Source organism: Pistacia vera, unplaced genomic scaffold (genome assembly GCF_008641045.1).
Source record: "Pistacia vera cultivar Batoury unplaced genomic scaffold, PisVer_v2 Contig973, whole genome shotgun sequence".
Lineage (NCBI taxonomy): Eukaryota > Viridiplantae > Streptophyta > Magnoliopsida > Sapindales > Anacardiaceae > Pistacia > Pistacia vera.
This window is the reverse complement of record NW_022196860.1, coordinates 435,147-450,513: the sequence shown is the minus strand read 5'-3', so window position 1 is coordinate 450,513 and position 15,367 is coordinate 435,147. Positions and strand designations below refer to the sequence as shown.

Sequence of the window (15,367 nt, the reverse complement as noted above, 5' to 3'; positions counted from 1 at the left end):
GTAACTTCAATCGACTGAAGTTACTTATTGACTGAAGAGCGAACTAACTCAAAACTAACTCAGTTAAGAATATAAAAGTAAATTACATGAATACCCTTTACATCTAATATAAATTGATTGTTGGATGCTACTTTTTCTTTCGCATTTTATCTGACCCTTTTGTCCTCTACCCCTTTGCAGCATCAGTTTATCAGAAACGGGCATTGCTAATGATATGTTAATGAAATTGAATGTCCGGCAATGATTATTCTTAATTAACTTTGATCAAGTCAAAATGATTTTAATTGTGCTATACTATATAATCCCTGAAGAAGTTTCGTCCATCATCTCGCGTCCATTTGTCTACCATACCTCTAGAGTTAAAATAGTTCCAAAATGGCTCTCTCTCTCTCTCGCTTTCTGATAAATCTTATGTGTCAGTATTTTCAGAATTGACATCTTGTCTCTACCGCGGGTGTATCTGCAAATATTCATTCTCCATAACGAAATCTCCATTTCCCTTGTAGGCTAAAATATTATAGAACCATTTGCAAGAATTCATCTCCAGATATAATTTCTTATTGAGAAATAAGGATTAAAGACTAGGTCATCCCGTTGAAACGCTTTCAAATATCTTATGCACACTCTATGTCAAAAAAAATTCAGGGGTGCTGTATAGCTAAGCACATTCTTCATTTCATCATGTCTAAACAAGCAAAGTATCAAGCACTACCAACCTGCATAATTTATGTCTTCATCTTCCTAACCATCCTAAATTTGTCGACGTCACAAACTTCCCACAATAGCTGCATCCTTGATATCCAATTATTTCCAACAGACATCTCAAATTGTGAATCAGGCAATTGGGGTGGTTTTATCAACAATAATTGTTGTAGAGAAGCATTTGATGACTACTTATATGCAATGGGCAGGAGGCTCAACCTAACTGGAGATATATTCCTGAATTCTACAGAGCAAAAAAACTGCTTAAATTTAATGGAGACATCTGACAAGGATGTTTCAGGCTGTGGTATTCAGAAACTAACTAGTGGAGCAGGTGGCTGTTCTGACTACATTGTTACAGATATTTTTAATAAGCTCGGAAACAGAATGAAAAATTTAGATGAAGGGTGCAAGAATTTGAGCTCAGTCCGCAGATTAGATCAGGCTTGTACTGCATGTTTGAGAAGGTGGGAAGAGATTGGTGGATCATCTGATGAAGAAATAGACTCCGCAAAGGCTGAAGCCAATGTGTGCAGATTTGCAGTTTTGATGACATTAATAGGAAGTCGGATAGATGATAAAAAATGGGTACAAGCAGTTTTCGATTGCCTTGCAGAGCAGCCTTTTGCGACTGGTAAATATGTTTGAAATGATGATTAAGAATGCAATTGAATATTATTTTAGTTTACTCATCGTTGCACCATCATTCTCATATGTATCTTGATATTTGCCTAATCTCTTCTTTTACTCTTAGGTTTTAAAGAAGGGGAAACAGATAGTAGCAACATCAAGGCAAACATAGGTAATCCCATTAGCAGTAGTCATGGCCACCATGTCCGAATTATGATTTGCTTTTGTTTTTGTTTTTTTTTTTTTTTTTGGCTTTCATTTTACTTTGATTTGAATAACCTTGGCAGGTCTTTGGATTATAATTGGGGGTTCAGTGGGAATTGCAGTAATAGTAGTAATTGCAAAATGGATCATATATAGAAAAAGGACCGAGCAAAGTATTTTACCAGGAATTGATGGTAATTCATAATCATTTATATTAACCTAATTTGAATAAGTAAATCACATACGGAATTACTTACCTTATTGTTTTACCTGATAGCGTCAGATGAATCACTCACTGAGGAAACTGGCTGTCTCAAGATACCGGTTAAGGAAATTTATTCAGCAACAAACAGTCTCAGTGCATCAAACTTCATTGGCCAAGGAGTAGCTGGTGAGAACCTATATCAACAATTTAGTATATAGGATTCAGTTTGTAAAGGATGAATTTACTAGTCACGATGGTAGCAAAGATTATCAATTAGTTTTTGAGTATTCAAACATCAGGCAAACAAACAAAAGCACATGATAATTGGGTTTAAAAGAGAACCCACTTGACATCCCAACAATTTTCTACAAGACTTTCCCACAGGCAAGGAATTGAGCTTTCTATTGTATTGCAGATACACATACAAACCTGAAGGTGTAACAAAAAATAAGAGCAGCATGAATTAGGAAACTGTCTTCATTTCTTATTCCTTTTTCTTCCTGTAATTCATTGGAAAGTTGGATTTTGATAATGTGCTGCTACCACCAGGAAAGGTGTATAAAGGCATACTCTCAAATGGTCGACATGTTGCGGTTAAGCACATCATCAAAGATGGATATGTAGAGACATTTGTCAGGGAAGTTAGAAGTTTATCCGACGTCCGACATCCAAATCTTGTAGCTTTGCTCGGGTTTTGTGAGGACAAAGATGAATGTTTCCTAGTGTATGAGCTGTGCCATAATGGGAATCTCTCAGAGTGGTTATATGGTATGTTTTTATTTCCATTTCTGTTGCTATTTTTATTGTTATTTAGCATTTCCCTTGTTTGGAAAACCGACAGAGCTGATGAACAACAGGTAAAGATAGAACCCTTTCATGGATTCAAAGACTTGAGGTTGCAATTGATAGTGCTAGAGGCCTAGGGTTTCTCCACACTTATCCAGAAGGTCGCATAGTTCACAGAGATATCAAGGTAAACTTTGTCCTGGAGGTATGTTCTTTTTTACCCTTAATTTCAACAACCACTCTTTGTTTGATTTCTACCGTCAAATGTGTAGCCAACAAACATTCTTATTGATGCTGACTTTCACGCAAAACTCGCGGATTTTGGGTTATCCAAAGTTATGGACATTGGCCAATCCTATGTGAGCTCAGAAGTGCGAGGAACATTCGGTTATGTTGATCCAGAGTATAGAAGAAACCACCATGTAAGTGCTTCGGGAGATGTTTACAGTTTCGGTATGGTACTCTTGCAACTTATTTCAGGGCAGAGGGTCATCAATCTGAACATCAATAGACCAATGCCTCTAAATAAAATGGTGAGTAATAACTTTTTCCATATCTCTAACACTAAATCTCCAACTTTGGCTCCCACACTTCGTAATGGGCTTACTTTTCAGGCAAAATTCCATATGAGAGGTGGTAACATATCAGAATTTGCTGATCCGAAACTTAATGGAGAGTACTCAGTCGAAGCCTTTAACCTCGTACTCGAATTAGCTTTGTCATGCACAGGTCTCAAGCAGCAAAGGCCGTCCATGGAACAAGTGGTATTAAGACTAGAAAAAGCACATGATGTCTCAAACACAAGTAAAATCTCTCGCAAACCATTCATGGATAGAAATTGAAGATACAACAAAGAATAAGCATTGTTCTTTATTTTGAAATCTACAGCAGATGATGTTTACAGCAGTACTGTATTACAATCTTATTATCATGAATCAGGAAAAAATAATCACATACAACAGTGTTTTTGTACACAAAGCTTCATAAAAAAAAAAAAAGAAGCTGATTTGACTATTAGCTCTTCAAAAAAGCGAGCTAATAACACAATCAAACAAGGAAAAGGCAAACATTGTTTGTGTTTACATGGACCGGTGGACAGATGCCACAAAGATATGAATGATGAATGGGCACCCTTAAAAATTTGGGTTACCAAACGTGAACAGAACGTTCTTGAGGAAGAACGGGAGCCAATGCGCCAGAGGAGCTTCTTTCATAAAATTCATGAAGGACTCTGATGAGAGCACTGGCCTTCTTGCTAGCCCGCGATGTGCCTTCGCTGAGTAGGGAATACAACGATCCCATAAGAGAAGGGCTCTTCGCCAAAAGAGCAACCACATATGCACCACCATTGATGCACAAAGCCAGCAATAAAGACACACAGTACTCCTTCCCTGCCCGTGAAGTGGAGTCGTCCAAAATCCTCACTATCACATTCAACGCTCCATGGCGTATAATTGCTAATGTCCCTTCAACCTTCTCCGCTATAGTTGCTAAAACCGCTAGAGAATTCGTTACAATTTCTTGTCTATTAGAAGAACTCAAAAGATCAACCAGCAAAGGAACTGTCCCGGCTGCAAGCACCTTCCAGTGATTGCCAGGATGCATTAGCAGCCCAAATATTGCCACTAATGCATTCTTCTTGCCACGATTAGTTCCATCCCTAACCATCTCCACTAAAGCCGGTATAGCCTCAGGAATTTCACCAATCAATTTCCTGTACTCTTCTATAGACGCAATGTAAAACAGTGTAGCAGCCGCATGATTCCTAGCCTCAACTTTCAGTCCCTTCTTCAAGACATCTATAATCAATTCCAATCCTCCATTTCCCACTATTATACTCTTGCTTTTCTGGTGTTTCGACAGATTCAACAAAGCCGCAATAGCATTCTCTTGAGTAGATGAATCTTTTGATGACAAAAGATTCAATAGACTTGGAATGCAACCAACTTCCACCAAACAAGACCTACTAAAAATGCTTGTTTTAGTGAGAAGCCGGATCTCGTAAGCAGCTTTATTCTTCTCTTCACTAGTTCCATCTACAAGCCTGCCAGCAAGAAAATTAGCCAACAATTTCACAGCTCCTTCAGCAGCCATACTCCCAGCAAGAACCGTTCTCGTAATATCAAGATTCTTGTGACTCGACTCTTCACCGATACATACTCCATTTTCAACAGACCAATCTTGAATTATCCTCTTTAAAGCCAAATTAGACACTAACTCTTTATTTTTGAGCCTCTCACCAGTCTTGGGACAAGTAGAATTGCCAGCTCTAAACCATACATTCTTTTACTTTGATTTGAATAACCTTGGCAGGTCTTTGGATTATAATTGGGGGTTCAGTGGGAATTGCAGTAATAGTAGTAATTGCAAAATGGATCATATATAGAAAAAGGACCGAGCAAAGTATTTTACCAGGAATTGATGGTAATTCATAATCATTTATATTAACCTAATTTGAATAAGTAAATCACATACGGAATTACTTACCTTATTGTTTTACCTGATAGCGTCAGATGAATCACTCACTGAGGAAACTGGCTGTCTCAAGATACCGGTTAAGGAAATTTATTCAGCAACAAACAGTCTCAGTGCATCAAACTTCATTGGCCAAGGAGTAGCTGGTGAGAACCTATATCAACAATTTAGTATATAGGATTCAGTTTGTAAAGGATGAATTTACTAGTCACGATGGTAGCAAAGATTATCAATTAGTTTTTGAGTATTCAAACATCAGGCAAACAAACAAAAGCACATGATAATTGGGTTTAAAAGAGAACCCACTTGACATCCCAACAATTTTCTACAAGACTTTCCCACAGGCAAGGAATTGAGCTTTCTATTGTATTGCAGATACACATACAAACCTGAAGGTGTAACAAAAAATAAGAGCAGCATGAATTAGGAAACTGTCTTCATTTCTTATTCCTTTTTCTTCCTGTAATTCATTGGAAAGTTGGATTTTGATAATGTGCTGCTACCACCAGGAAAGGTGTATAAAGGCATACTCTCAAATGGTCGACATGTTGCGGTTAAGCACATCATCAAAGATGGATATGTAGAGACATTTGTCAGGGAAGTTAGAAGTTTATCCGACGTCCGACATCCAAATCTTGTAGCTTTGCTCGGGTTTTGTGAGGACAAAGATGAATGTTTCCTAGTGTATGAGCTGTGCCATAATGGGAATCTCTCAGAGTGGTTATATGGTATGTTTTTATTTCCATTTCTGTTGCTATTTTTATTGTTATTTAGCATTTCCCTTGTTTGGAAAACCGACAGAGCTGATGAACAACAGGTAAAGATAGAACCCTTTCATGGATTCAAAGACTTGAGGTTGCAATTGATAGTGCTAGAGGCCTAGGGTTTCTCCACACTTATCCAGAAGGTCGCATAGTTCACAGAGATATCAAGGTAAACTTTGTCCTGGAGGTATGTTCTTTTTTACCCTTAATTTCAACAACCACTCTTTGTTTGATTTCTACCGTCAAATGTGTAGCCAACAAACATTCTTATTGATGCTGACTTTCACGCAAAACTCGCGGATTTTGGGTTATCCAAAGTTATGGACATTGGCCAATCCTATGTGAGCTCAGAAGTGCGAGGAACATTCGGTTATGTTGATCCAGAGTATAGAAGAAACCACCATGTAAGTGCTTCGGGAGATGTTTACAGTTTCGGTATGGTACTCTTGCAACTTATTTCAGGGCAGAGGGTCATCAATCTGAACATCAATAGACCAATGCCTCTAAATAAAATGGTGAGTAATAACTTTTTCCATATCTCTAACACTAAATCTCCAACTTTGGCTCCCACACTTCGTAATGGGCTTACTTTTCAGGCAAAATTCCATATGAGAGGTGGTAACATATCAGAATTTGCTGATCCGAAACTTAATGGAGAGTACTCAGTCGAAGCCTTTAACCTCGTACTCGAATTAGCTTTGTCATGCACAGGTCTCAAGCAGCAAAGGCCGTCCATGGAACAAGTGGTATTAAGACTAGAAAAAGCACATGATGTCTCAAACACAAGTAAAATCTCTCGCAAACCATTCATGGATAGAAATTGAAGATACAACAAAGAATAAGCATTGTTCTTTATTTTGAAATCTACAGCAGATGATGTTTACAGCAGTACTGTATTACAATCTTATTATCATGAATCAGGAAAAAATAATCACATACAACAGTGTTTTTGTACACAAAGCTTCATAAAAAAAAAAAAAGAAGCTGATTTGACTATTAGCTCTTCAAAAAAGCGAGCTAATAACACAATCAAACAAGGAAAAGGCAAACATTGTTTGTGTTTACATGGACCGGTGGACAGATGCCACAAAGATATGAATGATGAATGGGCACCCTTAAAAATTTGGGTTACCAAACGTGAACAGAACGTTCTTGAGGAAGAACGGGAGCCAATGCGCCAGAGGAGCTTCTTTCATAAAATTCATGAAGGACTCTGATGAGAGCACTGGCCTTCTTGCTAGCCCGCGATGTGCCTTCGCTGAGTAGGGAATACAACGATCCCATAAGAGAAGGGCTCTTCGCCAAAAGAGCAACCACATATGCACCACCATTGATGCACAAAGCCAGCAATAAAGACACACAGTACTCCTTCCCTGCCCGTGAAGTGGAGTCGTCCAAAATCCTCACTATCACATTCAACGCTCCATGGCGTATAATTGCTAATGTCCCTTCAACCTTCTCCGCTATAGTTGCTAAAACCGCTAGAGAATTCGTTACAATTTCTTGTCTATTAGAAGAACTCAAAAGATCAACCAGCAAAGGAACTGTCCCGGCTGCAAGCACCTTCCAGTGATTGCCAGGATGCATTAGCAGCCCAAATATTGCCACTAATGCATTCTTCTTGCCACGATTAGTTCCATCCCTAACCATCTCCACTAAAGCCGGTATAGCCTCAGGAATTTCACCAATCAATTTCCTGTACTCTTCTATAGACGCAATGTAAAACAGTGTAGCAGCCGCATGATTCCTAGCCTCAACTTTCAGTCCCTTCTTCAAGACATCTATAATCAATTCCAATCCTCCATTTCCCACTATTATACTCTTGCTTTTCTGGTGTTTCGACAGATTCAACAAAGCCGCAATAGCATTCTCTTGAGTAGATGAATCTTTTGATGACAAAAGATTCAATAGACTTGGAATGCAACCAACTTCCACCAAACAAGACCTACTAAAAATGCTTGTTTTAGTGAGAAGCCGGATCTCGTAAGCAGCTTTATTCTTCTCTTCACTAGTTCCATCTACAAGCCTGCCAGCAAGAAAATTAGCCAACAATTTCACAGCTCCTTCAGCAGCCATACTCCCAGCAAGAACCGTTCTCGTAATATCAAGATTCTTGTGACTCGACTCTTCACCGATACATACTCCATTTTCAACAGACCAATCTTGAATTATCCTCTTTAAAGCCAAATTAGACACTAACTCTTTATTTTTGAGCCTCTCACCAGTCTTGGGACAAGTAGAATTGCCAGCTCTAAACCATTTCAAGATTGAAGCACGATCGTAAGTGTGTCCTGAGGACAGCGTGACTGGATCTTTCATGATCTCTAGCGAAATTGGACACCTAAAATCATCCGGGCTCACCCCATTAAGCATCTTCGTACTCCATTGGTTAACTTGTTGATTAGCTTTAGTGTCAACGAGATCAAACATTACACATCTACAGTAGCTCAACAACCCCATTAAACTGCTTAAGAGTGACAATTCTCTTCTTTTCTCTTCATTCAAGTACTCCGTCCCAATTTCTGTATCCAAGAATTTGATTTCTTTATTGCATTCACTCCAATTTTTTATTCCAAGATAATACAAAACCTGCTGTTTTTCATTCCTATCGGGGTCAACCCCATCCTTAAACCGACCCAAGATCCGGAAGACATCATTGATGACCCGTTTATCATCTGGGTCAACTTCAAATCTTGCTTTACGCGCCTGCCTCATTGCTAGCTCAACTAACTCCTTCACTTCACTTGATACACCAACTGTCTCGTGGGGCAAGACATCCAGACCCGTACTAATGGCCCGAATCAAGACCCGGAACTGGTTGGCCACCCTATCTGACTTCATAAGCATCCAAAGTCGCGCATCTTCGCAGGTACAATCTTCCAGCAAGAAGTGAATCTTCTGGAAGGCTAAATGGAGCTCGGACAAGCCGAGAACAAACGAATCCGGAACGTCTGATAATCCGACCCGGATGTCTTCTAGTAAAATCAAAACATTCTGGACTTGGCGAATGGTTTCATGAGCGTTTCTCTTATTGGAAGAAAAAAAATGAGACTTGTAAGCACATATACTTTGAGCAAGCTCAATGAGTGAGTTGAGAAGCGTGGATGGAGAGATGGACTCACACGGATGAACCGCCGGAAATGTCAGAACCCGGCGACCCGACACATTAACTTGATGGATCATCTAACAAAAGACAAATAAAAGAGAAGAGAAAACAAAAGGGAAAAAGTTTGATTTTGACTTTTTGTGTTTCTTGATTTGGATTGTTTGATGAAGGGTCGTTAAGTTAGTTCCATATATATAAGTAGTGAACTGACGGGACACGTGTATGAACTGTAATCGCTGCTATGGGGTGCTTTAGATCTAACGCAGGGTTTGAGTTATCTGACACGTGGAGGCATCGAGAGATGGGGGGAGAGGCGGCTTCCTAAGTACTTCCGAATAGTATATCATTCAATGAGGAAGGGACACGTGTCCGGGAAGTATGGGAGAGGTACGTGGTATTGAAGGTACGTGAAAATGGGTAGCCGACAAATACCGACTGATAACATGTATTTTTATAATTTTTTAGTGTGAAAATATTACGTGGAATTTATTAAAATGTTAAATTATTATCAAATTCATCATTATACACGTCTTTGCAAGTGGGCGAATCATTTATGAGAGTCAAACTTCGACATAGATAGAAGAAGAATACTGAAATGGTCATCGTCGTCCACCTCCGATACATTTTCATTTAGGAAAATTAACATTGTATTAGATTGTCTTTTAAAGAGTATAGATATCTTTTTCTCTCTCTCCTTTTTTTTTTTTTTTAATTGGTGAAATGAGAATAACGATGAAATAAGAGTATAAACATGTTTCTAATTAACAACATATTTGTCATTATATGGGTCAGCAAAAAATGAGCCAGGGCACCTATATTAAATAAATGATCCGTAAATTGTATTATGATGTTCATCGATAGTTATGTTTAGTGTTAGAGGAGGATATCAATATTTACCACATCAAATTGGAGTGTCAATAGACGTGTTAAGATGGGTTAATGACTCAATTTGTGTGGTGGGAGAAATCATATCTTCTATAATGATAGAGATATATGTATTTGTCCAAAATATTGAAGATAGAAAGAAATTGAATGAAGAGGCGTGCATGGGTTTGGGACGTTTTTGTTTGAATTATGCGTTGTTGACAAGTCAATTGTGGGATTTATATTTAATTCAATTGGGCCGTGCATGAAGATAAGGATTAACGGACGTACGTATCCGTTGAATTAACAAGTTTGGTGTTAAAGCAATCCAAACTCATTAAAGCCAATTTAATTAAATAAATCGGATGGGTTATCTTATATAGTAAATGCTTAAAGTAAAGCTGCATCATATTATCAGTCTGATTCATGTGATCCAATGTATANCTTTTTTTTTTTTTTTTAATTGGTGAAATGAGAATAACGATGAAATAAGAGTATAAACATGTTTCTAATTAACAACATATTTGTCATTATATGGGTCAGCAAAAAATGAGCCAGGGCACTTATATTAAATTAATGATCCGTAAATTATATTATGATGTTCATCGATAGTTATGTTTAGTGTCAAAGGAGGATATCAATATTTACCACATCAAATTGGAGTGTCAATAGACGTGTTAAGATAAATTAATGACTCAATTTGTGTGGTGGGAGAAATCATATTTTCTATAATGATAGAGATATATGTATTTGTATTTTGAGAGAGTCTGGAGATTATCTTCAACAACCATGCAGAGTTTTAGAGGGTGAGTTGAAAACTGAAGTATGAAAGTGAGAAGGCCAAAATATTGAAGATAGAAAGAAATTGAATGAAGAGGCGTGCAGACGTTTGGCTTTTGTTTTGTTTGAATGGACATCTTGTTTGAATTTGATAAGTCAATTGTGGGATTTATATTTAATTCAAGACTAAACGACATATTCCCACCCAAGGTTGAGCCAAATACTTAGCTAATACGCGTGGTTTCATTTATTCCAAATACCCACCCTTAAATTAACACCATTTTCTTTATTTTAACAGTAAAGGGGCAAATTGTCTTTCTCTTTTTTTCTTTTTTTTTCCTCTTCCCTTCCCATTTCTTTCCCCAGTACGCCTCCTCCTCCCATCTTCTTCCTTTTCCCTTTCTCACTTTCTTCCTTATCTCTGCCTCCTCCTCCATCTTCTTCTTTTTCCCTCTACACCTCCTCCTCCCCGGCGCCTCACCATCCCAACCCACTATCCCCCCGACCACCTTGACTCCCCTTTTTGCCGTCACCCTTCACCTCAACTGTCGCAATCCGACAGCCCCATCACCAAAAATCTTAATCAAGCCCACCATTAAACTCATCAAAGAGCCCTCTCTAATAACCGCATGCTTTCCGTCCACGATTTCTCACCTTTCAACACCGATTTAAGCCCCCTCTCCCTAGGGTTTCTATTTTGTTTTTTGTTTTTGCTTTTGTTTTTTGTTTTTTGTTTTATGTTTTTTTGTTTTTCTTATTGAAATGGCGTGATTTTTGGTGGTTGCTATTGGGTTTGGAATGGGGTGATTTGGCTGACTGTGGTGGTGGTTTGGACGCTGTGGTGGTTTTCGGATGGGGTGGTTTGGAATAGGATGTGGTGGTGGTGGTGGTTTTGCCGGCTGTGGGATTTGGAATGGGGTATAGTTTGGATGGCTATGGTAGTGGTTTGGAATGGGTTGTGGTGGTTGTTTGGCTGGCTCGGGTGGTGCCGTGGTGGTTTGAAATGGGATGAAGGGCAGTTTGGTAATAGTATCTGTTAGAACCCAACAGTCACTAACTGTGTGTTAATCTAAGGGTAGGTATTTGGAACAAATGAAACCAGTAGTATTCATTTTAGCTAAACCTTGTGGGAATATGTCGTTTACTCTTGATTCAATTAAGTTGCTGAATTGGGCCGTGCATGAAGATAAGGATTAACGAACGTACGTATCCGTTGAATTAATAAGTTTGGTAAACTTGCCCTTGTGTTAAAGCAATCCAAACTCATTAAAGCCAATTTAATTAAATAAATCGGATGGGTTATCTTATAACTTATATACAGTGTATAGTAAATGCTTAAAGTAAAGCTGCATCATATAATCAGTCTGATTCATGTGATCCCATGTATACTAAAAAGTTTGCACTCACATGCAATTTTTAATTACTATATGTTAAGAACATTTCTAATAGTGTTATTCATTTTAAATAATATATTTTACATAAATAAATAGTATCTTTATTAATTTCTAAATATAAAGAACAAAATTTGTATTCAAATCCAATGAACTCTTTAAATTAGACTTAATAATAGGAGAGAGAATAATAATAAAATACATAAAAACTTATATTTATTAAATAAAATTGGGATAAATAGATATAGAGAGTCAAACTCTCCTTTAATTTAATTTTAAGAATAAATAGTCTATTGGACTCTTATTTTTATGAACAAACTCTTTATAACAAAAAGTTGGGTCATATAAAATATTTTGAAGATGAGCACTTCAAATGACTCTTTATATAACCCAAACTCTTTTTTATAGTTTACCATGAAAACAAGAATACAACATACTCTTTATCTTTAAAATAAATTAGAGTGAGTTTGACTCTCCACATTTAGAGAGTTAAATTTCACTCTCTATCCTAATTTTAATTAATGAACTATAAATTTCAATGTATTTATTTATTAATTATCTCTCTCATTAAGTTTTTTTCTTAAAAATAAAGAATATCTTTATTAAATTTAAAAAATTTTTAGATTTGAATAAAAATTATATTTTTATATTTAAAATTAATAAAGATGTTCTTGATTTAAACGAATGATACTTAAAAAAAAAAAAAAAAAAAAAGGAAAATGGGAGATACTCCAAACAGACTAAGACTCTTTCTTCTCACTTAATTGAGTTTTTTTGACGTGTATTATTGATGGTAGATCTGACATTGATTTAAAAAAGGAAGCACTTTGTAATAGTGGAAACTCATAGTTGAATTGAATTCACGAAAACAAAACAGAAACTCCAATAAACAAGTTGGGCACCCAAAACAAACAGAACCGACATTATATCAAATGCTCATATTCCATAAATCTCCTGCATCCGTCATATCAAATGCCAGCTATAACCCTGCTGGCAAAACTCTGCTCATTATTGATTGACTTTACACACACCAACAAATTAATTATATATATAATATATAATAACCAGACATTTCTCAGAACCACCTCAATTGAAATTAATTGCAATATTTGATTATAGCACTTAACAAACTAACAAGCTCCCATAAACCCTCAACATTATTACAAAGAAATATATATATATTAAAAAGGTTCATTTTTGAGGTATAATATCATAATAATACATACATGGACTGAGAAGCAAGTGGTTAATAATAACAATAATATTATACTTATTAACGATCTTACTAATGTGTGTAAATATAAAACATAATACGGATGTCATATATAATTTTAACAAAGATAGATAAGACGGTTAGTAAGTTTGTGAGTAAGTATAACATTATTTTAATAATAATCTTATATATATATTAAATTAAATTGATAGGAAAAGGAAAGAGAAAGAAAATGGTAATAAAGCTGTGCATGCACTGGCATGCAACCAAGGGGCAAGGAGAATCAATCACAGTAAAAAAACAAGTTATTTATTAACCTCTTGGCCCATTTGAGAATCTGTACCATACTACCATCCACACTTCCATTTAGTCGACGACATTTATCATTAAAATTGCATCAAGTAAATGTCAGTTTCATGGTCCCAACTTTTGGACAACCCCACGAGCTTTGTTTAGCCTATCAAAATCATCCCCACATGAACTCTATATCACTGTCTTTCAAGATCCCAGACTATACACCAAAAGTGTTACTAGGAAATAGATGGCCAGCTATTTACAACCCAGCAAGATTGCGATCTCAATCTCTCTCTCTCTCTGTGTATGTATATATATAAACTTATGTGGCCCATCCATCAAATGAGCCTTTGATGAATCATAATATGGCACTTTTCCAAAACAATTTTTTTATTTTTGGGCTCTTTTTTTTTTGCATAACAACACTGGTTTGTTCAAACACTGCTAGCAGGCATTACACGCCTCCCACTGTTGCTCCCTTAACCGATCTTTTTACTCCACTCTCGGTTGATCAGGGCTTCTCTGCATTTTTTGGAGGACCAAATATCAAGATCATCAACAATGGCTCCATGGCCTCTATCGCTCTTGACAAATCCTCAGGTGATCAATTGGCTTTCTTTGACTAATGAACTAAGCATCATCAAATTTATTTAATTTAATTTCATTCTCATTTTCTTTAGGCTCCGGACTGATCTCCCGGAACGATTTTCACTATGGATTCTTCAGTGCCGCGATAAAATTGCCGGCTGGTATCTCCTCAGGAGTTGTACTTGCCTTCTATGTAAGTTGTTTTTAGTTGTTTCAACATCTAGAATTTGCTGAAAATTAATCAGATATCTATATATACATTGCAGCTGTCTAATGCAGATAAGTATCCTCATAATCATGATGAGATTGATATTGAACTTCTTGGTCACGATAAGAGAAACAACTGGGTTCTGCAAACAAATATTTACGCTAATGGAGGTGTTAGTACAGGAAGAGAAGAGAAATTCTATTTTTGGTTCGACCCAACGGCGCAACACCATTATTATAGCATTATCTGGAACACTCATCATGTAGTGTAAGTTTACAGTAACTTTCTTAAGTGAATTGTATTGTTGAAACATTTACAAAAAATATATACGGTAAAAGCATATACTTGAATGAAAATATTGCAGGTTTCTGGTGGACAGTATACCAGTAAGAGAATTCCCCAACAGGGGCGCCTTCTCTTCTGTGTACCCTTCAAAGCCAATGTCAGTTTACGTGACAATATGGGACGGATCAGATTGGGCGACTCATGGAGGAAAATACCCGATTAATTATAAGTATGCGCCGTTTGTTGCTTCATTGGCGGAAATGGAAATGAGTGGCTGCATGTCGAATGAAACGGTTCTCCCAAATTCTATTTCGTGTTCGAAGGCTAGTCATTCAAGTAGTTCAAGGTCCGACCCGGTTTATGGACAAGAATTTATCTCGCTATCGAAGCAACAAATTACAGCATTGGATTGGGCAAGAAGCAAGCATATGTTTTACTCGTATTGTAAGGATACATCCAGGTTCAAAGTCATGCCATCAGAGTGCAAATAAACTGAGAGAAAGACTTCACTTTTTCATTTTTAATTTCATATACTTAGATTTTTCCTTCTTGCAAGGAGAAAATGAAACCTATTAAACGATTTTATTGTAATATTGTATCATGTGAAATGTTAATAAACCTTGTATAAGAATTTATCTTAATATTTATTTTAGAGTAAATGAATTTGTTGATACGTGATTTTGACACCAATGACCTCACACATGTAAAGTTTTAAGTTGGCCTTAGAAATTACACGTCATTAATTTGTGAGAGTTGATTATGGTGCTGAGATGCTATATGTTTGAAGAAACATAAATAAAAGATTGACAAAAGAGATTTTTACAGTGGTTTGGATGCTTAAAACGAATTCTACATTCACTGTTATTTTATTA

At 36.7% G+C, this 15,367-nt stretch overlaps 3 protein-coding genes across 3 annotated transcripts; 2 read left to right on the top strand and 1 right to left on the bottom strand.

Moving 5' to 3' along the window:
• Positions 1-681: 681 nt before the first annotated feature.
• LOC116121316 (probable receptor-like serine/threonine-protein kinase At4g34500) lies at positions 682-3,369 on the top strand. The gene is made up of 8 exons (XM_031407264.1): positions 682-1,336; positions 1,457-1,558; positions 1,620-1,730; positions 1,814-1,927; positions 2,291-2,509; positions 2,599-2,714; positions 2,800-3,060; positions 3,142-3,369. The coding sequence occupies exons 1-8, from the start codon at positions 682-684 to the stop codon at positions 3,367-3,369; spliced, it is 1,806 nt and encodes a 601-aa protein (XP_031263124.1).
• Positions 3,318-9,019, bottom strand: LOC116121335 (U-box domain-containing protein 19-like). Its single transcript, XM_031407295.1, has 2 exons — positions 8,024-9,019; positions 3,318-4,802 (listed from the first exon to the last, which is right to left on the bottom strand). The coding sequence occupies exons 1-2, from the start codon at positions 8,947-8,949 to the stop codon at positions 3,674-3,676; spliced, it is 2,055 nt and encodes a 684-aa protein (XP_031263155.1). The 5' UTR covers positions 8,950-9,019; the 3' UTR covers positions 3,318-3,673.
• Positions 9,020-13,747: 4,728 nt separating this feature from the next.
• LOC116121350 (probable xyloglucan endotransglucosylase/hydrolase protein 33) lies at positions 13,748-15,112 on the top strand. Its single transcript, XM_031407316.1, has 4 exons — positions 13,748-14,014; positions 14,095-14,195; positions 14,269-14,477; positions 14,575-15,112. The coding sequence occupies exons 1-4, from the start codon at positions 13,768-13,770 to the stop codon at positions 14,984-14,986; spliced, it is 969 nt and encodes a 322-aa protein (XP_031263176.1). The 5' UTR covers positions 13,748-13,767; the 3' UTR covers positions 14,987-15,112.
• The last annotated feature ends 255 nt before the right edge of the window (positions 15,113-15,367 follow it).

Excerpts from the sequence above, each read along its gene's own strand:
- LOC116121335 (XM_031407295.1), bottom strand. The coding sequence starts at position 8,949 with ATGATCCATCAAGTTAATGTGTCGGGTCGCCGGGTTCTGACATTTCCG. Across the intron at positions 4,803-8,023 it reads CGTGCTTCAATCTTGAAATG|GTTTAGAGCTGGCAATTCTA; the intron begins GTTTAGAGCTGG and ends AAAGAATGTATG.
- LOC116121316 (XM_031407264.1), top strand. The coding sequence starts at position 682 with ATGTCTAAACAAGCAAAGTATCAAGCACTACCAACCTGCATAATTTAT. Across the intron at positions 1,928-2,290 it reads CATTGGCCAAGGAGTAGCTG|GAAAGGTGTATAAAGGCATA; the intron begins GTGAGAACCTAT and ends TGCTACCACCAG. Across the intron at positions 2,510-2,598 it reads TCTCTCAGAGTGGTTATATG|GTAAAGATAGAACCCTTTCA; the intron begins GTATGTTTTTAT and ends GATGAACAACAG.
- LOC116121350 (XM_031407316.1), top strand. The coding sequence starts at position 13,768 with ATGAATCATAATATGGCACTTTTCCAAAACAATTTTTTTATTTTTGGG. Across the intron at positions 14,196-14,268 it reads GAGTTGTACTTGCCTTCTAT|CTGTCTAATGCAGATAAGTA; the intron begins GTAAGTTGTTTT and ends TATACATTGCAG. Across the intron at positions 14,478-14,574 it reads TGGAACACTCATCATGTAGT|GTTTCTGGTGGACAGTATAC; the intron begins GTAAGTTTACAG and ends AAAATATTGCAG.